This window comes from Antechinus flavipes, chromosome 4 (assembly GCF_016432865.1).
Source record: "Antechinus flavipes isolate AdamAnt ecotype Samford, QLD, Australia chromosome 4, AdamAnt_v2, whole genome shotgun sequence".
NCBI lineage: Eukaryota > Metazoa > Chordata > Mammalia > Dasyuromorphia > Dasyuridae > Antechinus > Antechinus flavipes.
The window spans coordinates 176,150,007-176,177,040 of NC_067401.1; the positions used below are offsets into that span (position 1 = coordinate 176,150,007).

The following is a 27,034-nucleotide window of genomic DNA, read 5'->3' on the forward strand; positions in this document are numbered from 1 at the left end:
TAATCTAACTAGTCTCAATAGGGAGTCAGACGAATTCAACTTTGGCCTTAGAGTATGTTTTAATGAATGTACCTAAGAAGGACCATTATCCCATATCTCTTCCTTCAAGAATCACCTCTAGGATAGACAAACTTTTTAGCCCATTTTGAATTTCACACTTTTCTTCCCAGGTTCTGACTCTGGCAAGCAATGAAAGAATCTCTCTCAATCCAACAATGAGGCTCCTGTTTGAGATTAATCACTTGTGCACAGCTACCCCTGCCACAGTTTCCAGAGCAGGTACATCTCAGATAAAAGGAAATACCAAGTTGGAAAAAGATTTCTCAAAATTTAGCACATTCTTCCATTGGGTTCCTGGGTGCTTAGCAAAGGAATATGGTGGCAACAAGGTTAGGAAAATCTACATCTTGCCTATTCTGCCCAAATCTGGATTCACTTTGGTTATTTTTCAAGGTAAAGTACAAGGTACTGCAGAATACTAACTACAAGAAGAATTATCTTTTTTTTCCCCCTTGCTCATAAGGTTTCAGTAATCAGATATGAAGTAAGCAGAATAAAATCTTAAACAAATGAGTGTGAATATTTTATCATATTCAGAAATAACTCTGGTTAAGGAATGATGTTGCACCCAAAGGTGGTCATTTACCAAAGGAAGGCAAGTGTCTAGTAGTTTGTAATTAGTTCCTGGATACTCTATTGTGAAATATAATATAGCGTTACAACCCTAGTAGAAAAGATTAAGAGAAAAATCATATTTTAGATATTATTAAATCTTAACCTCTTTGGTCTCCAAATGTTAAAGTTCTTAACTCTCCCTGTTCCTGAGATTAGAATGGAGAGAAATGTATTCTCCATTGAAATGTGAAAGGCTCCTAAAAGCTTTCTTAACCTCAGATCCTCTGTTACTTCAAGGTATGTCTTTGTACTGAATAAATCTTATCACTTTCAAATCCTAGATAACAGTCCCTTGTATGAAGAAAAAATGTTTCACTTCTGTAGAATATATATGTGTATGTATACATATATAATATATATATATTATATATAGTATATATATTTTGTAATGTCAGCTGTATTATAAAATATATATGATGTGTATACACATACATATTCATATAAGATTTCTCTTTCTTGTACTACCAGGAATATTGTACATCAATCCCACAGACCTGGGTTGGAATCCTCCAGTGAGTAGCTGGATTGACAAAAGGGATATACAATCTGAACGAGCTAACCTGACCATTCTGTTTGACAAATATTTGCCACCTTGCCTAGAAGTACTCAGAACAAGGTAAATCAAAGAACAAGGAAAGATGTTGTTTAAACTTCTTAGAAGCTGGAATACATCCTACATTTCTAATTCTGTCAACTATCTTAGGTATTAGTATACCTGAGATATTCTACCCTATCCTTGAAACTGCATATCCTAGTCATTGTTCTCTGAGGTAAGTCAAATGACAGATAAGTGGTATATATATATTGGGATTTTTATCATATTCATGCTATTTACTGGGGTCAGGATCATAGCTAACACCATGATCGTCCTTAGGACTACTATATGGATCTTCCAGGCCAAGAAGGGTGGTCTATCCTTATGTTTTAAAGGTTCTTTTAGTGTTAATCTGAGAAACAGGGGGCTCAGAGACCTTACCAGCTGATCCAAAATCAAACTTAGAGGTGAAAATGGGAGCTCTATGCTTGGAATAAGATTAGTTTTTCATGCTGGATATGCCCAAATTCTTATTCAGGAACATTTCCTCCTTTAGGATTTAGAATTAAAGCAGTTATGGGAGATTCCAGCCCTGTGATAGTCTATCCCTTGTCTTTTGTCTATCATAAAATATTAATTATTCTTACATAGATATAAACAGCTTTCTAAGCTAGAGTAGTACCAGTATATTAATAGTTTTTTCCCTTCTCATCTTACTGTCTTAGCAGCAGAGTTGCTCATACCCAGAGCATCTTCACCTCTAATTTTGTTCTTTTTATTAGTTTTGTTATTTATTATTATTATTATTATTATTATTATTAATGAACACTAAGATCATTAGTGTGACAACTGCGCTAGCACCCAGGATACCTAAGAATCAGCCAGAATCAGGATAAGCAAAAGTCCTTAGTCTTCATTCTTGGTTTTTAGGGGTAGAAGTGAAGGGGATGGAAGTAGAATCTCTGCCACCACCTTCTTCCTCTCCACCACAAAAGTGACTCTGGCTAGTCTTACTCCACCCCCCCCCACTCCCCCCACCCCCATAGAGTATTGTCCAATCAGTAGTTAGCCTCAAGTGCTCAGCTGTCCTGACCTCAGTGTATCAACTCAAGAGTTTCAGCCCTCTACACATTAGTGTGCTAATAGAGTACTATAGTGTACAAACATTGTGTGTGTATATAGATACATACATATATAATATGTATTTTATATATCTATATATAGCTACACCTATATCCATTTCTATCATATATATTTCTATACTGTTGGAATCTTTACAAACTGCTAACTCATTAGAGTTGATGCTTTGGGCCAGAACCTGAAACAAGGTACTAAGTAGAACTAATTGATATAATGCTTGTGTTCACACCTTTACTCATTGGAGTTCACAGGTATGGGAGATTCACAAAGTAAACTTTGTGACTTTGTGAATTCACACCTCCCTTGAGTGTGCCTCCAGAAGGAGGAGTCAACCTTTGGGAAATCATATATAAAGAGGCTCTTAGCTTCAGGTGAGTTAGTTATTTCGGGTTAGAGAGCCAGAAGCCCTTTTCTGAGGAGACAGAGATTCATTCCATTTTCCACTTGGTTGACTGGTGGCAGAAGGGAGTTCAGCTGGATTAGATGCACGCTGGGACAGGTGCAAAGCACTTTGGGAGATTGAGAACAAGAAGCCCTCTCTCCAAGGCAAGACAGATTCAACTCGGAGCTGAATTGGAGGCTGAAGAAAGCAGAGGCAGAAGCAAAGGACAAAGCTGCAAGAGCTCTTGGAACCAAGCAGAGATAGGCCTCTAAGCTAAACAGGATATATTGGAGACAATAAAAGATCTGAACTTTTATCACCTGGCTGCATTAGGAGTAATTATTGATCTGAACTGATACTAAGGCTGCCTCCAGAAAACATCCCTGAGAAACCTGCTCTCTCTCAGAGAGAACCATTATATTATTTTAAAGAAGAACAAAAACTCCAACACTATACTTATACCCATATCTATCATATATATGGATACATATATATACCTATACCCATATTTATCAAATATACATACACCTATATCCACATCTATCATATATATATATATATATATATATATATATACACACATATATACATATACATACCTATATCCATATCTATTATATGTATATTTTATGTAGAGGTTGTACTGATCTCAACTTTCTTTTCCAGTCCCTCTATTCCAGTATTTATGCTAGCTCCTCAAGTGAAGTGACCATGTACTTACTACTCATGCTCAGGGTAAGAGCAATAACCTTGCTGTTACTCATGATAGCTTACTCATGTAAAATTCCTGTTTACATAGTCACAATGACACCATTGGTCCTTAAATTAAAAAAAAAAATATGAATGGCAATTTACTAAATGAAGAAGCAAAAAGCAATATTCATTCAATAGAAGGGAAAAGCAGAAATAAAATATCATCATTTATCCACAAACTTGGGTCATATTCTTCTACAGAAATTATTTCTTTTTTTATTATTATTATATTTTTTATTTTATAATAACTTTATATTGACAGAATCCATGCCAGGGTAATTTTTTTTACAACATTATCCCTTGCACTCGCTTCTGTTCCGATTTTTCTCCTCCCTCCCTCCACCCCCTCCCCTAGATGGCAAGGAGTCCTATATATGTTAGATATGTTGTAGTATATCCTAGATACAATATAGGTTTGCAGAACCGAACAGTTCTTTTGTTGCACAGGGAGAATTGGATTCAGAAGGTAAAAATAACTCGGGAAGAAAAACAAAAATTCAAATAGTTCACATTCATTTCCCAGTGTTCTTTCTTTGGATGTAGCTGCTTCTGTCCATCATTTATCAATTGAAACTAAGTTAGGTCTCTTTGTCAAAGAAATCCACTTCCATCAGAATACATCCTCATACAATATTGTTGTTGAAGTGTATAATGATCTCTTGGTTCTGCTCATTTCACTTAGCATCAGTTCATGTAAGTCTCGCCAGTCCTCTCTGTATTCATCCTGCTGGTCATTTCTTACAGAACAATAATATTCCATAACATTCATTTTTTTTATTTTTTTTTGGCTTTTTAAAAAATTTTTATTTAATGATTACTTTATATTGACAACATCCCTTGCACTCGTTTCTTTTCCGATTTTTTTCCCCTCCTTCCCTCCACCCCCTCCCCTAGATGGCAAGCAGTCCTTTATAAGTTGGATATGTTGCAGTATATCCTAGATACAATATATGTTTGCAGAACCGAACAGTTCTCTTGTTGCATAGAGAGAATTGGATTCAGAAGGTATAAATAACCCGGGAGGAAAAACAAAAATGCAGATAGTTCACATTCGTTTCCCAGTGTTCTTTCTTTGGGTGTAGCTGCTTTTGTCCATCATTTATCAATTGAAACTCAGTTAGGTCTCTTTGTCAAAGAAATCCACTTCCATCAAAATATGTCCTCATGCAATATCGTTGTCGAAGTGTATAATGATCTCCTGGTTCTGCTCATTTCACTTAGCATCAGTTCATGTAAGTCTCGCCAGTCCTCTCTGTATTCATCCTGCTGGTCATTTCTTACAGAACAATAATATTCCGTAACATTCATTTTTTAATTTTTTTTGGCTTTTTTTTTAATTTTTATTTAATGATTACTTTATATTGACAACATTATCCCTTGCACTCGTTTCTTTTCCGATTTTTTCCCCTCCTTCCCTCCACCCCCTCCCCTAGATGGCAAGCAGTCCTTTATAAGTTGGATATGTTGCAGTATATCCTAGATACAATATATGTTTGCAGAACCGAACAGTTCTCTTGTTGCATAGGGAGAATTGGATTCAGAAGGTATAAATAACCCGGGAAGAAAAACAAAAATGCAGATAGTTCACATTCGTTTCCCAGTGTTCTTTCTTTGGGTGTAGCTGCTTTTGTCCATCATTTATCAATTGAAACTCAGTTAGGTCTCTTTGTCAAAGAAATCCACTTCCATCAAAATATGTCCTCATACAATATCGTTGTCGAAGTATATAATGATCTCCTGGTTCTGCTCATTTCACTTAGCATCAGTTCATGTAAGTCTCGCCAGTCCTCTCTGTATTCATCCTGCTGGTCATTTCTTACAGAACAATAATATTCCATAACATTCATTTTTTTATTTTTTTGGCTTTTTTAAATTTTTATTTAATGATTACTTTATATTGACAACATTATCCCTTGCACTCGTTTCTTTTCCGATTTTTTCCCCCTCCTTCCCTCCACCCCCTCCCCTAGATGGCAAGCAGTCCTCTATAAGTTGGATATGTTGCAGTATATCCTAGATACAATATATGTTTGCAGAACCGAACAGTTCTCTTGTTGCATAGGGAGAATTGGATTCAGAAGGTATAAATAACCCGGGAAGAAAAACAAAAATGCAGATAGTTCACATTCGTTTCCCAGTGTTCTTTCTTTGGGTGTAGCTGCTTTTGTCCGTCATTTATCAATTGAAACTCAGTTAGGTCTCTTTGTCAAAGAAATCCACTTCCATCAAAATATGTCCTCATACAATATCGTTGTCGAAGTGTATAATGATCTCCTGGTTCTGCTCATTTCACTTAGCATCAGTTCATGTAAGTCTCGCCAGTCCTCTCTGTATTCATCCTGCTGGTCATTTCTTACAGAACAATAATATTCCGTAACATTCATTTTTTTATTTTTTTATTTTTTTTTTTGGCTTTTTTTTAATTTTTATTTAATGATTACTTTATATTGACAACATTATCCCTTGCACTCGTTTCTTTTCCGATTTTTTCCCCCTCCTTCCCTCCACCCCCTCCCCTAGATGGCAAGCAGTCCTTTATAAGTTGGATATGTTGCAGTATATCCTAGATACAATATATGTTTGCAGAACCGAACAGTTCTCTTGTTGCATAGGGAGAATTGGATTCAGAAGGTATAAATAACCCGGAAGAAAAACAAAAATGCAGATAGTTCACATTCGTTTCCCAGTGTTCTTTCTTTGGGTGTAGCTGCTTTTGTCCGTCATTTATCAATTGAAACTCAGTTAGGTCTCTTTGTCAAAGAAATCCACTTCCATCAAAATATGTCCTCATACAATATCGTTGTCGAAGTATATAATGATCTCCTGGTTCTGCTCATTTCACTTAGCATCAGTTCATGTAAGTCTCGCCAGTCCTCTCTGTATTCATCCTGCTGGTCATTTCTTACAGAACAATAATATTCCATAACATTCATTTTTTTATTTTTTTATTTTTTTGGCTTTTTTTAATTTTTATTTAATGATTACTTTATATTGACAACATTATCCCTTGCACTCGTTTCTTTTCCGATTTTTTTCCCCTCCTTCCCTCCACCCCCTCCCCTAGATGGCAAGCAGTCCTCTATAAGTTGGATATGTTGCAGTATATCCTAGATACAATATATGTTTGCAGAACCGAACAGTTCTCTTGTTGCATAGGGAGAATTGGATTCAGAAGGTATAAATAACCCGGGAAGAAAAACAAAAATGCAGATAGTTCACATTCGTTTCCCAGTGTTCTTTCTTTGGGTGTAGCTGCTTTTGTCCGTCATTTATCAATTGAAACTCAGTTAGGTCTCTTTGTCAAAGAAATCCACTTCCATCAAAATATGTCCTCATACAATATCGTTGTCGAAGTGTATAATGATCTCCTGGTTCTGCTCATTTCACTTAGCATCAGTTCATGTAAGTCTCACCAGTCCTCTCTGTATTCATCCTGCTGGTCATTTCTTACAGAACAATAATATTCCATAACATTCATTTTTTTATTTTTTTATTTTTTTTGGCTTTTTTTTTTATTTTTATTTAATGATTACTTTATATTGACAACATTATCCCTTGCACTCGTTTCTTTTCCGATTTTTTTCCCCTCCTTCCCTCCACCCCCTCCCCTAGATGGCAAGCAGTCCTTTATAAGTTGGATATGTTGCAGTATATCTAGATACAATATATGTTTGCAGAACCGAACAGTTCTCTTGTTGCATAGGGAGAATTGGATTCAGAAGGTATAAATAACCCAGGAGGAAAAACAAAAATGCAGATAGTTCACATTCGTTTCCCAGTGTTCTTTCTTTGGGTGTAGCTGCTTTTGTCCATCATTTATCAATTGAAACTCAGTTAGGTCTCTTTGTCAAAGAAATCCACTTCCATCAAAATATGTCCTCATACAATATCGTTGTCGAAGTGTATAATGATCTCCTGGTTCTGCTCATTTCACTTAGCATCAGTTCATGTAAGTCTCGCCAGTCCTCTCTGTATTCATCCTGCTGGTCATTTCTTACAGAACAATAATATTCCATAACATTCATATACCACAATTTACACAGCCATTCTCCAATTGATGGGCATCCATTCAATTTCCAGTTTCTAGTCACTACAAACAGGGCTGCCACATACAGGCACCCTTTTGGCACATACAGGACCCTTTCCCTTCTTTAGTATTTCTTTGGAATATAAGCCCAGAAGTAACACTGCTTACTCAAAGGGTATGCACAGTTTGATAACGTTTTGGGCATAATTCCAGATTGCTCTCCAGAATGGTTGGATTCATTCACAAGTCCACCAACAATGCATCAGTGTCCCAGTTTTCCCGCATTCCCTCCAACATTCATCATTATTTTTCCTGTCATCTTAGCCAATCTGACAGGTGTGTAGTGGTATCTCAGAGTTGTTTTAGTTTGCATTTCTCTGATTAATAGTGATTTGGAACATTCTTTCATATGAGTGGTAATAGTTTCAATTTCATCATCTGAAAATTGTCTGTTCATATCCTTTGACCATTTATCAATTGGAGAATGGCTTGATTTCTTATAAATTAGAGTCAGTTCTCTATATATTTTGGAAATGAGGCCTTTATCAGAACCTTTAACTGTGAAGATGTTTTCCCAGTTTGTTGCTTCCCTTCTAATCTTGTTTGCATTAGTTTTGTTTGTACAAAGGCTTTTTAATTTGATATAATCAAAATTTCCTATTTTGTGATCAGTAATGGTCTCTAGTTCATCTTTGGTCACAAATTTCTTTCTCCTCCACAAGTCTGAGAGATAAACTATCCTATGTTCCTCTAATTTATTTATAATCTCGTTCTTTATGCCTAGGTCATGGACCTATTTTGATCTTATCTTGGTATATGGTGTTAAGTGTGAGTCCATGCCTAATTTCTGCCATACTAATTTCCAGTTATCCCAGCAGTTTTTATCAAATAATGAATTCTTATCTTAAAAGTTAGGATCTTTGGGTTTGTCAAACACTAGATTGCTATAGTTGACTATTCTGTCTTGTGAACCTAACCTTTTCCACTGATCAACTGATCTATTTTTTAGCCAATACCAAATGGTTTTGGTACTGCTTTATAATATAATTTTAGATCAGGTACAACTAGGCCACCTTCATTTGATTTTTTTTTTTCATTAATTCCCTTGAGATTCTCGACTTTTTATTGTTCCATATGAATTTTGTTGTTATTTTTTCTAGATCATTAAAATATTTTCTTGGAAGTCTGGTATAGCACTAAAGAAATAGATTAGTTTAGGGAGTAGTGTCATCTTTATTATATTCGATCGGCCTATCCAAGAGTACTTAATATTTTTCCAATTATTTAATTCTGACTTTATTTGTGTGGAAAGTTTTTTGTAATTTTGCTCAATAATTCCTGACTTTCCTTTGGTAGATAGATTCCCAAATATTTTATGCTGTCAACAGTTATTTTGAATGGAATTTCTCTTTGTATCTCTTGCTGTTGAATTTTGTTGGTGATGTATAAAAATGCTGAGGATTTATGGGGATTTATTTTGTATCCTGCTACTTTGCTAAAATTATGAATTATTTCTAATAGCTTTTTAGTAGAATCGCTGGGGTTCTCTAGGTATACCATCATATCATCTGCAAAGAGTGATAGTTTGGTTTCCTCATTGCCTACTCTAATTCATTTAATCTCTTTCTCAACTCTTATTGCAGAGGCTAGTGTTTCTAATATAATACTGAATAATAATGGTGATAGTGGGCAACCTTGCTTCACTCCAGATCTTACTGGGAAAGGTTCCAGTTTTTCCCCATTGCATATGATGCTTACTGAAGGTTTTAAATATATGCTCCTGACTATTTTAAGGAAAAGTCCTTTTATTCCTATACTCTCTAGTGTTTTTTATTAGGAATGGATGTTGGATTTTATCAAATGCTTTTTCTGCATCTATTGAGATGATCATATGGTTTTTGTTTGTTTTTTTATTGATGTAATCAATTATGCTAATAGTTTTCCTAATATTGAACCAGCCCTGCATTCCTGGTATAAATCCTATTTGGTCATAGTGTATTATCCTAGCGATGATTTTCTGTAATCTTTTTGCTAATATTTTATTTAAAATTTTAGCATCAATATTCATTAGGGAGATTAGTCTATAATTTTCTTTCTCTGTTTTCAACCTACCTGGTTCAGGTATCAGTACCATGTCTGTGTCATAAAAGGAGTTTGGTAGGACTCCTTCAATCCCTATTTTTTCAAATAGTTTATTTAGCATTGGAGTTAATTGTTCTTTAAATGTTTGGTAGAATTCACATGTAAAACCATCTGGTCCTGGTGATTTTTTCTTAGGGAGTTGGTTGATAGTTTATTCTATTTCTTTTTCTGAGATGGGACTGTTTAGGATATTTACTTCTTCCTCTGTTAGTTTGGCCAAGCTATATTTTTGGAGGTATTCTTCTATTTCATTTAAGTTGTCAAATTTATTGGCATAAAGTTGGGCAAAGTAACTCCTAATTATTGCCCCAATTTCCTCTTCGTTAGTGGTGAGTTCTCTCTTTTCATTTTTAAGACTAACAATTTGATTTTTCTCTTTCCTTTTTTAAATCAAATTTACTAAGGGTTTGTCTATTTCGTTGGTTTTTTTCATAGAACCAACTCTTAGTTTTATTAATTAATTCAATAGTTTTTTACTTTCAATTTTATTGATCTCTCCTTTTATTTTTAGAATTTCCAGCTTAGTATTTGACTGGGGGTTTTTAATTTGTTCCTTTTCTAGCATTTTTAGTTGCAAGCCCAATTCATTGACTTTCTCTTTCTCTATTTTATGCAAATAGGCCTCTAGAGATATGAAATTTCCCCTTATTACCTCTTTGGCTGCATCCCATACATTTTGGTATGATGTCTCATTATTATCGTTTTCTTGGGTGAAGTTATTCATTATGTCTATGATTTGCTGTTTCACCCAATCATTCTTTAGTATGAGATTATTTAGTTTCCAATTATTTTTTGGTCTACTTTCCCCTGGCTTTTTGTTGAATGTAATTTTCATTGCATCATGGTCTGAAAAGGATGCAGTTACTATTTCTGCCTTACTGCATTTGAGTTTGAGGTTTTTATGTCCTAATATATGGTCGATTTTTGTATAGGTTCCATGAACTGCTGAAAAGGTGTACTCCTTTCTGTCTTCATTACATTTTCTCCAGAGAGCTATCATATCTAATTTTTCTAGTATTTTATTTACCTCTTTGACTTCTTTCTTATTTATTTTGTGGTTTGATTTATCTAATTCTGAGAGTGCAAGGTTGAGATCTCCCACTATTATAGTTTTGCTGTCTATTTCTTCTTGCAGCTCTCTTACTTTCTCTTTTAAGACTTTAGATGCTACACCACTTGGTGCATATATGTTTAATATTGATATTGCTTCATTATCCATGCTATCCTTTAGCAAGATATAGTGCCCTTCCTTATCTCTTTTAATTAGATCAATTTTTGCTTTAGCTTGATCTGAGATCAGGATGGCTACCCCTGCTTTTTTGACTTCACCTGAAGCATAGTAGATTTTGCTCCAACCTTTTACCTTTAACCTGCATGTATCTCCCTGCTTCAGATGTGTTTCCTGTAAACAACATATTGTAGGATTCTGGGCTTTTAATCCATTCTGCTAACCGCTTCCTCTTTATGGGGGAGTTTACCTCATTCACATTTATGGTTAAAATGACCAATTCTGTATTACTTGCCATCTTGATAACCCCTGTTTATGCTTTTCTCCTTTCTTTCCCCCTTATCCCCCTTCCCAGTATTAAGCTTGTGAGCACCACTTGCTTCTCACAGCCTTCCCTTTTTAGTATCTCTCCCTCCGCCTTAGAGTTCCTCCCCCTATCTTACCCCTTTCCCTCCCAGTTTCTATATTCCCTTCCGCTAAGCTTATTCCTCCCCTTTTCACTTTTCCCTTCTCACTTTTCAATGAGGTGGGAGAAGTTTCACCATAAATTGAATATGTCTAAAATTTTTCTCTTAAAGCCAATTCTGAAGGCAGTAAGATACCCACTATATTCATCCCCCTCCATTCTTTCTCTCAAATATAATAGGTTTCCTTTTGCCTCTTCAGGAGATGTAGTACCCCCACTTTACCCTTTTTCTGGTACAATGTCCTTTCCACATCTAGTTTCTAGAACAAGGTATACATGTATTCTTTATACACCTTTATAGCAGAAATATAGTTCCCAAGATTAATCTTTACCTTTTTAGATATCTCTTGAGTTCTATATTTGTAGATCAAACTTTTTGTTAAGTTCTGGCTTTTTCATCAAAAAATAGGTGAAATTCACTTACTTCTTTGAATGTCCATCTTCTTCCCTGGAAAAAGATGCTCATTCTGGCTGGGTAAGCTATTTTTGGTTGCATACCAAGTTCCTTAGCCTTTCGGAATATCATATTCCAGGCCCTTTGATCCTTTAATGTGAATGCTGCTAGGTCCTGGGTGATCCTTATTGTGACTCCTCGATACTTGAATTGGGTTTTTCTAGCCGCTTGCAATATTTTTTCCTTCGTCTGAGGGTTCTGGCATTTGGCCACTATATTTCTTGGTGTTTTGATTTTAGGATCCCTTTCAGTAGGTGATCGATGAATTCTTTCAATGTCTATTTTACCCTCTGTTTCTATGACTTCTGGGCAGTTCTCTTTGATAATTTCTTGGAAAATAGTGTCCAGGCTCTTTTTTTCATCATACTTTTCTGGGAGTCCAATAATTCTCAGATTGTCTCTCCTGGATCTGTTTTCCAGGTCTGTTGTTTTCCCAAGAAGGTATTTCACATTCTTTTCCATTGTTTGATTTTTTTGGATTTGCTTGACTGATTCTTCTTGTCTCCTCGAGTCATTCAATTCCATTTGTTCGATTCTGATTTTCAATGAAGTATTTTCTTCACTCACTTTTTAAATATCTTTTTCTAATTCTCCAATTGAGTTTTTAAATGAGTCGTTTTGTTCTATGGAATTTTTTTCCTTTTCACCAATTTTATTTTTTAGAGAGCTATTTTCTGTCTCCAGTTCGCTAATTATATTTTTCAACGATTTGATTTTTTTATCCACTCTGTCTTTAAATGTGTGGGATGACTTCTCCAGACTCTCTTGCCAAGCCTCCCTCTCCTTTTCCCATTTTTCTTCTAGCTCTCTTGTAAGAACCTTTTTAATTTCTTCTATGAGGTTCATCTGTGCTGAGGAACAGATGATCTCATTTGGGAATTCATCTGGAGACAGTCTGTTTTTAGTCTCCTCAGGGTTTAGAGTCTGCTCTCTATCTGTATAGAAGCTGTCAAGGGTTAAGGTCCTTTTCAATTATTTGCTCATTTTGTCAGAGAAGAATCAAAGACAAACTAGCAAAAAGAAAAAAAGAAAAAACCCTTAAATGGAGTCTGCTTTTTTTTGGGGGGGGGAGGGGGTTGGGTGATGTTACTGAGCTTCCTCTACAGACTGTGGGGGCAGCAGCGAGGCACTAGCAGGACTGTGCTGCGCCTGAGCTCTGAGACTCCGAGAGAGTGCTGAGACACTGTGGGGGAGGGATGGTCAGGTCCCGAGAGACTCCAGCTGTTTGGGGTTGTATTCTTCACCCCCAGTGTTTTTAGCTTCTCTGCTGGGCTACTGACTTGCTGCCAGGACAAAGTATCCAATCCTGTAGCAAAACTGCCCCCACAGAGACAGCTGAGATCACACCCCACCCCCTCTCTGGTCTGCTTGGCTGTGAGCTGCCTCCTGTGCTCTCACTGCCTCTGCCTGCCCTCAGCCTGTGCCCAGTCTAAAACCGTCCCCACCCTTGAGCAAAAACAGACCTTTCCTGGAGAATTTCAAGGATGTCTTCTCTTTGTAACCATTTGTGGGGTTTTTTTCAGTCAAGCATTAATTCAGAGGCTTTTGATGAAATGGATTCTGAGAGAAAACACAGAGCTTACACAGCTGTGTACTTCCTCTTCGCTATTTGGCCGGAAGTCCAGAAATTATTTCTAAATAATGCACAGATATAGAGAAAGCTATAGTATTCCTAGAGGTTCAAGAAAAAAGTTCAGTCTAAAAAGTGCAATGTTTGCATAGTCTGCAAAAGTAGAAAATTTTTCTTCACTCAACGGAATTTTTTTCTAGAATATGAAGACCAAACTTACTCAATAGGAAGCTCTCAAATAGAAAAATTCATGTGACCAGAGCAACTCATGATTAAGCTCCAGCCTCCATGTCAGTGATTTTTTTAATATAATTATTATTTTTAACTCTGCCAGTCTTTCTTTTGAGCTATCCTATTGATATGAATTTTTAACATATAGTGTGCATTTCTCATGTTAAAAAAAACTATAAATCATTTGTTCCTTGAAACTGATCTTTGATATTGGCACTTAATCATAAATTTTCTGAACTTAATTTCAGGTTTGGTAGATTGAAAGTCCTGAAAATCTGCAATTTCATTATCCTTTTTGTTCAATATTATGGATAATTTTGCTGGATATGATATTCTTGGCCCCAGTCTTAGTTCTTTTGGTTTTCAATAGATATGATCCAGGATCTGTAGTCTTTTATTGTAGCTGCTGACAAGTTCAATTATAACTGCAGCTCCAGTGCATTTGAAGTGCTTTTTTTTCTTTTTTCATGCAAATTTTTCTTTTTTATTTGGGGGTTTCAAAATTTGGCAATAATATTGCTGTGTTTTTCCCACAAAGAATCTTACTGAGGTGGCAATGGGATGCATTTCTTTTTATTTCTACTCTCCCTTCATGTTCTATCACTCTAGGACAATTTTCTTGGATTATTTCCTGCATTATTGTGTCAAGGTTTTTTGTTGATGACAACTTTCAGTTATTCTTATATTTTGTCTTCTCGAACTGTTCTTCAGATCTGTCTTTTTTTCTTGTTTCTCATTCTGTTCTATTTTCTCATTCTTTATATTCTGTTTTGTTATTTCTTGGTCTCTCATAGCTTCACTGGCTTCCCTTACCCAATTCTAATTTTCAAAGAATTATCATCATCTTTGAGACTCTACTTGGTTAACTTTTTTCATAATTTTGTTTTTCTTGGATGCTCTTAATTTTTTTTTTAGTTTCTACTCAGTATTACTCATTTGATTTTTAAGTTCTTTTTTGAGTTCTTCTATAAATTCTCTCTGGGCAGGGAGCCATTTCATGGCACCCTTTGGGGATAGAAGTTTGTTTTTTTTTTACTTCAATGTCCTTTTCGGAAGATGAACCCCAGTCTTTCCTGTTCCCATAGTAGTTTTCTATAGTGGAGTTCTTTCCTCTTTGCCAGTTCATTTTTAAAAATAAGAGCACCTCTAAGGGGGTGATGGTGCCTCAAGTTTTCCTTCAGCTCTTCCCTCTGACAGAGAACCCCAAACCAAGAGCTCTATCCTTTTGAAAGTGCTCCCAACCCTTAGCATCCCTACCCTGCTGTTTTTGCACTCACTAATTGCTAGTTCCTTGTCATCCAGAGCTATGTCTAAGCAGCACAGCTGAACCTGGTGTCTCTGATCAGCAGAGATTTCCTCAGGGTCCTTCTTCAAAACTTGTGATAACAGCTTCAAATCTTGATTTTTCACCAGTCTGTGTTCATCCTGAGGCACATTTTTTTCTATTTCTAGGGGAAATTGAGAGAGCTTGGCATTTACCAACCTACTCTGCCATCTTTTCCCAGTTATTTCTTTTTAAAAATAAATCTGCACCACACATCACCTACTTCTTTTCTGAAACACTTTGCTCTTCTGCTGGGTGAAGACATTTCTCCACCATCCGAGCACCATTGAACTTCATTAGTAAATAAGCAGTGTTATACACTTTTACTGAAGGAGTAATTCCCTCATGCCTAGAATCTGGCAAACTAAACAGGTCTGTTTTTTATGGACCATGAGGAGTTTGAAAGTTATACACATCAAGAAAAAGAAATGCAGGGAATTCCCTGAGTGATTTCCTTTTTCTCAAACTATAGGTAGTTGTAGAGTAATTCAGCTTTTCCTCAAGTCTTCAAAACATACAGAATTCTGTTTTCTGTGATTAGCTCTCAACACTGCCCATGTTTCACCTCTTGTTTCTCCTTCTCAAGTTAAAGAAGGCAATAAAAGGCTTCACAGGCAAGTTCCTGAGAGGTTTCACCTTTCCCAGGCTGTAAAGGGTACTAAAAGACAGTAAAGTTAAGTCCAATCAACTTTTCACATAGTAGGAAGATTTTGCTTCTCTCCATGAATTGCATGAAACTAAAAGAGCCTATTTAACTATTGTCAGCTCTCTGAGATACCTATACAAAAACAGCCACTTCTTCATTGAAATTCTTTCATGCAGTAGGCAGTATCTATTATCAGATTCTTTCTTGAGGTGAATGCAGTATCTTTTCATTTTATCTTTTCATCTTCTTACCTACTTTCTTTTCCTATAGCTTCTAATACCTCTCTTAATGAGCAGTGATTATAAATTCAAAACCCATAGTTCTAACAAGAATAATCATAAACAAATTTCTCATTGCACCCAAAAATTTTTATGATTCATAGTTTCTCATCTTTTTCTTCAAAACCCCCAACTGCTGGATAACAATGCCCTGCAGACAACTTAACTTTTAGTCACTACTTTTGTGTTTGAGCTACTTTCACACAAGTCCTCTCAGCATATTATCTGAGAGATATTTTTAACTCAGGTCTTTAAATCTGTCTCAAATTGCTTTTATCACATGAACGTCTTTTATTGCTTCTAATATGAAAAGAGAGGTATAATAAATATATGTGACACTCATCTTTATTTGATAGTATGCATGTACACACATATCCATCCATAAGACATTCTCTATAGAAAATAAATACCTGTATTCCTGTGTCTTTTTTATGTTGAATTCAGATCTTTTTTCTTTGGGTTCATTTTTTCCCATGCTCCATTTTATACTTTGTAATTTATTCAATATAATCAAGCCTTGGAGGATTATGAGAGAGAATTGTAGGAAATGAATATTTGGCTTGGGCCAAATTACCTTATGTAATTGAATGAATTCAGTATGATTTTGGTTATCAAAGATGTGCTGAGACCTATAGGCATTTTGCATATTTATTAAAGGATGATTTATTTTTAAATGCTTTTAGTGGCCAAATCGGCCTTCCCCATAGCAGTAAAACTTACCACTATTACTTCTTTTTCATCTTTCAGCTGAACAACAAATGACTATACACATATATACATACATACACATATAGATATCCACCTACCTACAAAAACATGCACCCATACCACTTTCTCCACCCCAAACCAAAATGTAATAACTATAAAGAACAGAGAATCAAGTTTATTGAATACTTTAACTACTAAAAGTAAGGTTTTTTTTAATACTTTGTAAGATTTCTGCACCTCAGTTTTCCTATCTCTAAAATGAAAGATCTGAGTTAGAAAATCTCTAAAAGCTCTCAACCATATGATCCACTTCATATTACAAACTTTTATTTCCTTAATGAATGATTCTTCATAATTGTGGGCCAAAAATATTGAAATCATAATTTATTTACTAATCTTCTGCTATGATGTTTTGCAGAACTTTCTTAACCTAATTTTCAAAAGAAATTCTTTTCTGGAATTTTATTTGAGGTCATTCTGGTTCAGTGTAAGAACCTCAAGAGTTCTGTCTAGAACAGCCTTTTAAAATTTGCTAAATGAGATATTGTAGATCATCATCATCATCATCATCACAATTCTTATAAGTTATTGGCAAGGACTTCATACTATAAGCCAGGTGCAAAGATATGATGGTTAAATGGAAGGGAAAAAGGGGAAAAGAAGAGAACAGAAAGGAAAGGAAAAGAAAGGAAAGGAAGATATAATATTACATGACATGGTATGATATGACATGAAAGACTGTTAGGGAACAACTACATTTAGTAGACATAAAATGGGTGGTGAGTTAGCAAAAAAAGATTGATAAGAAGTAGATAAACAGGAGAACTAGATGAGAATAGTCTCATGAATATCTGAAGAGAGAGAGAGGATTCAGGATGAGATAGAGTTAAATGGAAGATATAGGGGGAAAGTATGAGATCTGAGGAGAAAAAAATTATATTTTATAATTGAGATCATCAGCATCTTTGAAGATAGTAACTTCTGTTGGATGATGGCATAGGAAGCCAGACTGAACAGATTAAAGAATAAATAAAATAAAAGGAATTGGAGACAATAAGGGTAAATAACTCTATCTAGATGTTTGACTGAGAAAGGGCAGAAAGAAAACAGCTAAGTAATAGGGTAGATAGAATGCTGGGCCTGAAATCAGGAAAACATCCTCCTGAGCTCAAATCTGGCTTCAGACACTAACTTTTTTATCTTGGGTAAGTCATTTAACCCTGTTTGCCTCAGTTTCCTCATCTACCAAACAAATTGGAAAATGAAACAGCAAATTTCTCCATTAGCCTTGCCAAGAAAATCCCAAATGAGGTCACAGAAAGTTGGACATAACTGAAATGACAGAATAACAAGATTGAATATCTGTGATAGTAGAGGCACTTTCTTCACTGAGAATTCCTTATACCAATGAAATTACAAATTCAGATAAAAACTTGAACTTCTAAAGTTGTTAACCAAAAAAAATTATTAACAATAATAACTGATATTTATAAAGTGTTTTAATATTTACAAATTATAAATATTATATTTTAAATCAGGTCATAATAATGCTATGAGTTAGGTTTTACTACTTTCAATTTGCATATTTAGAGAGTGAAACTCCCAGAAATTGTTATCTGCCATGATTATATAGTTAGTGACAAAGTTAGGATTTGAACTCAGATCTTCCAATATCTATATTGACACTTTCTAATTGTAGCAAAGGTCTAGAAAAAAAATTTGTGTCTGATTAGTTGAATGATTAAATTGCAATAAATAAATATAGTAGAATATTAGTTATTTGATGTAAGAAGTAGCAAGCATGATGAATATAGAGAAGCATGAACCAGAAAAGCAAACAAATGACAATAACACCATAAAACAACTAAAATTGAATGTTGCAGAATTATTAAAAAAAAAAAAAAGCTTAGCCTCAAAGAGATATGTAAAGATACAGCCTCTGCCTTTTGCAGAAAAAAAGAGGTCTATCCATATAAAACATTGCATCATTTTCAATAACTCATAATTTTTTACTTATTGATTTCTCCACTGATTTTTCTTTCCATTTTTCTCATTAAAAAACTTAGTTATGAGCACAGTAGTCTCCATTTATTGGTTGTACCATTTCCTACCATATATATGTGCAAATGAACATTTTTACTTTATTCTAATTCAGAATACAGAAATAAAATTTGTGCAGAAACATATTTAAAACTGTGTTTTTCTGATACTGATTAAGTTTACATGATTATTATAACATGAATTTATTTTAGTAAGAATGTATTTTATGTTCAACAAAATTTGCAAAATAAAGAAATTTACTATGAAGGTCTTACAGAAAACAGTTAACATATCAAGTCTAATTGTATTACATCTTTTAATTCTTACCAAATGACCCATATGAAATATTCATGATTCTTTTGTAATGAATTTATATTTAATATATAGATTTTCAGTCTTATAGGATATAATGTTTTATATTTATATTATAGGAAATTATTTTAATATTTTATTTTTATATTTATATTATAAGAATCCTAAGTTTTATATTTTATAAACATACTTAGTGTAAACTTTAATTTGAAGCTTTGGGGGCAAAATTTATCACTACAGTTATTATAAGCATTTAATAAATAAGATCAAGAGAATATTATGAGTGGCATATAAAATTGCCCCAAGGCTCACAGCAAATTTTTGTTGTTGTTATTTAAAGAGGTTTATGGAACAAAAGTACTGGGCACCACTTTTATAAGGAATGGTTTTCTAGAAAAGGAAGAGGGAGGAACATATGAGGATATCTGAAAGGTGTAAAGACAAAATAAAATAAAAATCTAATACAAAAAATGAAAATCTAAGCAATAAAAATCATAGAATACAGTTAGTTGCAAGTCAAACAAATCATGACTTGGGAAATTTTCAGTTTCTATGTGAGGGTCATTAATTAACCATTTTATTTTTCCTATTCACTGGTTGAAGAAGGATTTTCATAAGTCAGGGAGGCTATGAGCAGTGTCATTCAGGATCACACAAGGACAGGTCATGGTAAATTGTTCTGACAAAAGGTGATCTACTTGATAAGGAAATGGCAAATCGCTTAACCCCATAGACAGTATTAAAATGATAAATAAGATGACATAAGAAGTTGAGCCCCTTAGGTCTGAAGATGTGCAATATATTACAGGGAAGAGTAGAAAACAACATATCCCAGTACTAATGAAGTAGGTTGGCCAAAACTGAAAGGAAGCTCAGCTGCATATGTATCTGATAATGAAAGAAAATTCTGTTAAAATAAATATTGCATAGGAATCTGGAATATAATACCTGTGAACCAAGCTAACTTGGATGGCAGTCAAATGAGAGATGAAAAGACATAAAGAATTGGATTGCTAAAGTGGGATACCAAAAGATAAATGGAATAACAGGCAAATTTGGCTTTGGAATACAAAATGAAACAGGGGAGAGACTAATAGAGTTTTGTCAGTGTAACTCACTGGTTGCAACACTCTTTTCCAATAACCCAAAAGGTGACTGTACACATGAACAGCACCATGTAATCAATATCTAAATCAGATTGCAGCCAAAGGTAGAAAAGCTCTATGCAATCAAACAAATCCTGAAGATGATGGGGCCTAGATTATGTGTTTCATATTGAAAAATTCATACTTAAGTTGAAGAAAGAGGGAAAACCATTAGACCATATAGGTATAACTTAAATCTTATGTATATGAAGTGGAAGCAATGAGTAGATATGAGGAATTAGATCTGATAAAGAGAGTGCCTGAAGAACTACAGATTCATAATATTGTGTAGGAGAGGAGCAATGAAAAGCATTCTGTAGAAAAAGAAAGGCAAGAAATCAAAATGGCTATCTGATGAGGCTTTACAAATAGCTGAGGAAGGAAAGGGAGAGAAGAAAAGGTAAGATATATCTAAACTAAAGGCAGAATTACAGAAAATAGCAAGAAGAGATAAGAAGGTTTTATTAAATAAGCAATGCAAAGAAATAGGAAAAAACAATAGAGTGAGGAAGACAAGAGATGTCTTCAAGATATCTTAGAAATATCCAAGGAAAGTTTTGTGCAAAAATGGGCATGATAAAAACCCAAAAATTGTATGGATTTAATGGAAACAGAAGATATTAAGAAGAGTTGGAAAGAATACACAAAATAACTATATATAGAAGATCTTAACATCTTAACAGTATGATTACTGATCTGGAACTAGATATTCTAGAGAATGTAGTTAAATGGGTTTTGGAAAACATTGCTAACAATAAGGCTAGTGGAAGTGATGGAATTCTAGATGAGCTATTTAAAAGATGATGCTGTACTCACTGATATACTGTACTTAATATGCTAGCAGATTTGGAGAACAGAACAGTGGCTTCTCTGGTTTTAAAAAGATCAATTCATTTCTCACTCCTAAACAAGGCCAAGAAATATTCAAATTTCAAAACAAGCACATTCATGTCACACACCAGCAAGCTTATGCTTAAGATTCTACAAGCAAGGCTTCAGCAATATGTGAAATGAGAATTACCAAAAAAGCAAGGTGGTTTTCCAAGAGGCAGAGGAGTTTAAGACCCAATTGTCAACATTTGCTTGGTCATAGACAAAGCAAAGGAAGTCCAGAAAAACATCTACTTTTGCATTATAGACTTTGACTAAAGCTTTTGACTGTGTGGAAAACAACAAATTGTGGCAAGTTTGCAAAGAAATAGGAGTACCGGATCATTTTTACTTGTTCCCTGAGGAATCTGTATTGCACCAAGAAGCAACAAACAACAACTAGTTGATTTAAGATTTTAAAAGATTACAAAAAGGCTGTATATTCTCACCTCATTTATTTAACTTATATGAAATGTGCATCATGTGAAATGCCAGACTGGATAAATCAAAAGTCTAAATTAAATTTGCCAGGAGAAAGAATAATCTCAAATACACAAATGATACTTCTCTGATAGCAGAAAGAGGAATTAAGTATGCTGAGAATGAAAGAGGAAAGAGTAAAGCTTAACATCAAAAAGAGCAAGGAAGGAAGAAAGGAAGGAAGGAAGGAAGGAAGGAAGGAAGGAAGGAAGGAAGGAAGGAAGGAAGGAAGAAAGGAAGGAAGGAAGGAAGGAAGGAAGAAAGGAAGGAAGGAAGGAAGGAAGGAATAAAGGAAGAAAAGAAGGAAGGAAGGAATAAGGAAGAAAAGAAGGAAGGAAGGAAGGAAGGAAGGACTGAAGGAAGGAAGGAAGGAAGGAAAGAACGAAAAAAGGAAGGAAGAAAGGAAGGAAAAGAGGAAGGAAGGGAAAGAGGGAAGGAGGAAGATACATTTTGGTGACTGGTCTCATCATTTGCTGACAAATAAAGGGAGAAGAAAGGGAGACAAATAAAGGGAGAAGCAACATCAGATATTATATCCCTTGCCTCAAAGATCATTGCATTCAACAACTACAGCCATGAAATTAAAAGACATTTTCTCCTTAGAAAAAAAGCTTTGGCAAACTGTATAACATATTAAAAACAGAGACATCACCTTGCTGACAGAGTTCTGTATAATCAAAGCTATGACTTTTTTATTAGCAATATTTGATTGTGAAAGAATTGGAATATAAGGAAAGAAGTGACACTTTCAAATTATGGTGCTGGAGAAGACTTTTGAGATTATTTTTGGAAAGCATGGAGATCAAATTATTTAATACTTAAAAGAAATTACTTCAAAACAATTCTCTGAAAGATCCAATATGTTTGAAGTTTAAGCATTTGGCCACATAGTAAAAAGACAGGGCTCACTGGAAAAGATATTTTTATTGGGAAAGATTGAAGGCAAAAGGAAAATGGAGGTAGCAGAGGATGAGATAGAGAAATGGTATCATGAAAACAGTAAACATCAACTTGGAAAGACATCAGGAAATAGTGAATGGTAAAAGGGCCTTGCCTGCTATGGGCTTTAGGATTGTGAAGAGGACATGACTGAATGATTGACAAATAATCAATTTTTATTAAGTATGACACAGTCAACAAGTGAGTTCTTTCTCTCTTCAGGAAACTCTTTTTGAACTCTGCTGTTTTTGCTACCATAACTTTTATGATATCCATAATCCTGCTAAAAAAAATGCTAGTTGAGTCTACCCAATGCATCAGCAGCTTTTCATCAGCTACAATCCCAATCTCAAGTAATTATGTTGAAGGGACCTGCAATGGGCATTGATCTTGGCACCATTTACTTCTGTGTGAGAGTCTTCCAATGTGGGAAAGTGATCTACACTTTGATTGATCTATACACTAGCTAATGACCAAGGAAACAGGACCATTCCCAGCTACATCACCTTCATCAGCACAGAATGTTTAATTAACAATGCTGCAAAAAAAAAGTTGCAATGAATCCCACTAACACAGTTTTTATGCCAAATGTCTGACTGGTCAAAGATTTGATGATACAGTTGTACAATCAGTCAGATATGAAACATTGTCCTTTTATGGTGGTGAATGACACAGGCAGGCCTAAGGTACAAGTAGAGCACAAAGGGAAAACCAAAAGTGTATACTCAGAAGTATTTTCTATGGACTTTACCAAGATAAAAGAAATTACTGGAGTTTACCTTGAGAAAACTGTCACAAAGGTTGTGGTCACAGCATCAGCCTGTTTCAACAATTCCCAACACTAAGCCACAAAAGATGCTGGAACTATCACTGGTCTTAATCTGCTCCAAATCATCAATGAGACAACTGATGCTGCTTTTGCTTATGACTTGGACAAAATATTGTTTCTGAGAGAAATGTATTGATCCATGGCCTTGGAGGTGCTATTTTTCACTGTTTCCATTCTTACCACGGAAGATGGAATTTTTGAGGTCAAGTCCATAGCTAGGGATGCCCACTTGGGTAAGAGGACTTTGACAACCACATGGACAACCATTTAATTTCAAGTTCAAGTGAAAACATAAGAAACACATGATAAAGAATGAGAGCTGTTTGTCATCTGTGCACTGCTTGTGAACATGGAAAGCATATCCTTTCTTCCAGCGCCCAGACTAATATACTGAATTTGATCCAAAAGTTTTTGCAAGACTTCTTCAATGACAAGGAGCTCAACAAGAATATCAGTTCTGATGAGGCTGTTGCTTATGGTGCACCTGTTCAAGCTACCATTTTGTCTGCAGATAAATCTGAAAATATGCAAGACTTGCTACTGTTAGATAACACTCCTCTTTCCCTTAGAAATGAAATTTCTGGAGGACTTATAATAGTTTTGATCAAACATAATACCACTATTCTCATCAAGCAGACACAGAACTTTATCACCCATTCTGATAACCACCTTGGTAAGCTTATTCAGGTTAGAGAGATGAATGACAAAGGATAACATGCTTGGCAAGTTTAAGCTACAGGAATTCTTCCAGCAACCAGAGGTATTCCTCAGATTGAAGTAACATTTATACTGATGCAAATGGCATTCTCAACATTTCTGCTGTGTTTAAAGCATAGGCAAAGAGAACTTCACCTTTGGAGAACAATATCACTATCACCAATGATGAAGGTCATTTGAGCAAAGAAACAGTGAATGCTAAGAAATAAAAGACTGAGTATAAGAAGCAAATAGACAAGGTATTTTCCTAGAATTTTCTTAAATCTTAGTATGAAGTCATGTCACCCTTTGATCCAGCAGTGTTACTACTAGGCTTATATCCCAAAGAGAGCTTAAAGATGGGAAAGAGACTCGTATGTGCAAAAATGTTTGTGGCAGCCCTTTTTGTAGTGGCTAGAAACTGGAAATTGAATGAATGCCCATCAATTGGAGAATGGCTAAATAAATTATGGTATATGAATGTTATGGAATATTATTGTTCTGTAAGAAATGACCAGCAGGATGATTTCAGAAAGGCTTGGAGAGATTTACACAAACTGATATTGAGCGAAATGAGCAGAACCAGATCATTATACACTTCAACAACAATACTATATGATGATCAATTCTGATGGACGTGGCTCTTTTCAACAATGAGATGAACCAAATCAGTTCCAATTGTTCAGTAATGAAGAAAATCAACTACACCCAGCGAAAGAACTATGGGAAATGAGTGTGGACCACAACATAACATGGAAATATCAAAGGAGTTTTATGCAACTCCTTTAGAGAGATGAATGACAAAGGATAATATGCTTGGCAAGTTTAAGCTACAGGAATTCTCCCAGCAATCAGCATCCACTCTTTCTAAAATTGTCCACTTGCATTTTTGTTTTCCTTCTCAGGTTATTTTTACCTTATTTCTAAATCTGATTTTTCTTGTGCAGAAAGATAACTTCATAAATATGTGTACATATATTGCATTTAACATATACATTAACCTATTTAACATGTGTTGGTCTACCTGCCATCTGGGGGAGGGGGTGAGGGGAAGGAGGGGAAAAGTTGGAACAGAAGGTTTTACAAGGGTCAATGCTGAAAAATTACCTTCCATTGTGGGAAAGTGTAGATCATTGCTAATGACCAAGGAAATGTGTCTTGTAAATAAAAAGATATAATAAAAAAATATGAAGTCATGCCTGGTGGGTTCCCAGGTGGTGGAAAAGCTCCATCTATGGGTGCTTCTTCTGGATCCACCACTGAGGAGGTTGATTACACACACCAGAAAAGCATTCCATGCAGCTTTCCAAAAATGTAAGGACTCAAATTTGAAGGCAAAGCATTGCAATTTAAAAGTACCATTTAAGCTATTGTGTAAATGTGGGCAATCTGAATACTTGAATGTGTGCAGAGGGAGAGAAGTAAGCAACATTGCATTTTATCAGTACTGTAATAAACAAGTGGAAATATAATTCTCATCTGGCAGAATAAAATCTATTAAATAAAATCTATTAAAATTGGCACCATAAAAAATAGAAAAGGAAATGCTAGCATCTTTCAAGATTTCAAAAGCCCTGTCCCAAGCCACAAATTAAGGCAGTCTCATGCCAGACATAAGTAAACTTGCTTAGGAAACCCTGAACATACAGTGGAGGTAAGTGTATTCCCTTACCCGACACTTTTGAAGTTCAGAGAGTCTTCCATACATCTGAAAGCCAACCAAAAAAAAAAGAAGCTGAAAGGTAAGATCTCCCTTTTGGGATGCCCACAGACTTACAAGTTAGCATTCTTTTTAAAGATTTTTTATTATAATAATACCAAATATTGGAAATAACACAACTCTAAAGTACAATTTTATCATCACATTAGAATATAGATTTTGAAATTTTAAGATGCTAAATCCAAACTTCATTATGTAGCTAACTCTTATTTATTTTCTCTTTTTACAAGATACTATTTTATTTCCTTGTTTGCACAAGCAACTTTATTTAAAGCAAAATACTTAACTAAAAACAACATGACAGAATCATCTTGTAAATATGGCTATTAATAAGAACTCTTTTTTAAAAATTCTTGGTATGATGAAAACTTAATATAGTTAATAGCACAACTATTTAGTTTTTTAATACCTCTTTTGTTTGTTTAAAAATCACATAAACTGTTTTCTTGCTTTGTAAATGAAATCATATAAAGATCTGTCCCATCTCCATGACTATGTAGTAACTGTCTCTCATGTCTGGAATGCTCTCAATTGTTACTTTTGTTTCTTGGAATATCTAGTTTTCTTCTTAGAGTATTATTCTCTGCAGAAAACATTTCTTGGTCTCCCCAACTGACAGTGTCCTTCCATACAAGTTAAGGTACTTTACCCTGTACCTGCTTTATAAATGTTTGCATATGATATGGATACATTGCACAGTGGAATATTATATCCTGTAAAAATCTTAAACTTATTTTGCCAAAACTGAATTCATTATCTACAAACACACACACACACACACACACACACACACACACACACACACACACACACTTCCCCTATTTCCTACCTTCCTATTACTGTCTAGAATTCCACCATCCTCTCCATATCTTAGACTTTCACAATTTAAGATTCATCATGAATTCCTAACTATTTCTCACCCTTTATATACAATCTTTTGCCAAGGATCTGTTGATTTCTCTTTTCAACATCTCTTGCATAAAACTCCTTTGATATTTTCATCATCTTGGTACAGGCCTCCTATATTATTGCAGAAGCAACATGATTTGTATCCTTGCCACAAGTTTCCCCACTCCATTCCATTATGCAGTTGGTGCTGAATTGATTTTCCTAAAATGTAGGTCTGACCATGCCATTTCCCTCTTCAGTAAACTTCAGGAACTTCCTGTTATCTCTAGGATCAAATACAAAATTCTTTGCTTGGCATTTGAAGTTCTTCATAATACCACTGTCTTCTATCTTTTCAGTCTTCTTACATGACATGATATTCCTGGACACAAACTCTTTGATCTAATCCTAACTATTCCACAAACAAGATACTTTATCTCTCAGCTCCTGGCATTTTCACTGATGCTCTTCCTTTTTATCTTTACCTTCTCTCTTTCCTGGTTCTCTGACTTCCTTCAAGTTCTGGATAAAATTCTGCCTTCGACAAGAAGCCTTT

The 27,034-nt window shown here is 34.9% G+C and overlaps 1 protein-coding gene and 1 pseudogene across 1 annotated transcript in view; both read left to right on the plus strand.

The window, feature by feature from the left end:
- The window catches only part of DNAH9 (dynein axonemal heavy chain 9), a 581,066-nt gene that overhangs the window by 292,017 nt on the left and 262,015 nt on the right, over positions 1–27,034 (plus strand). The window contains exons 34-35 of the mRNA XM_051995550.1: positions 171–279; positions 1,144–1,291. Of these exons, the coding sequence (XP_051851510.1) occupies positions 171–279; positions 1,144–1,291 (257 nt within the window). The remainder of the gene's footprint in view (positions 1–170; positions 280–1,143; positions 1,292–27,034) is intronic.
- On the plus strand, positions 19,107–23,539 carry LOC127560738 (heat shock cognate 71 kDa protein-like; annotated as a pseudogene).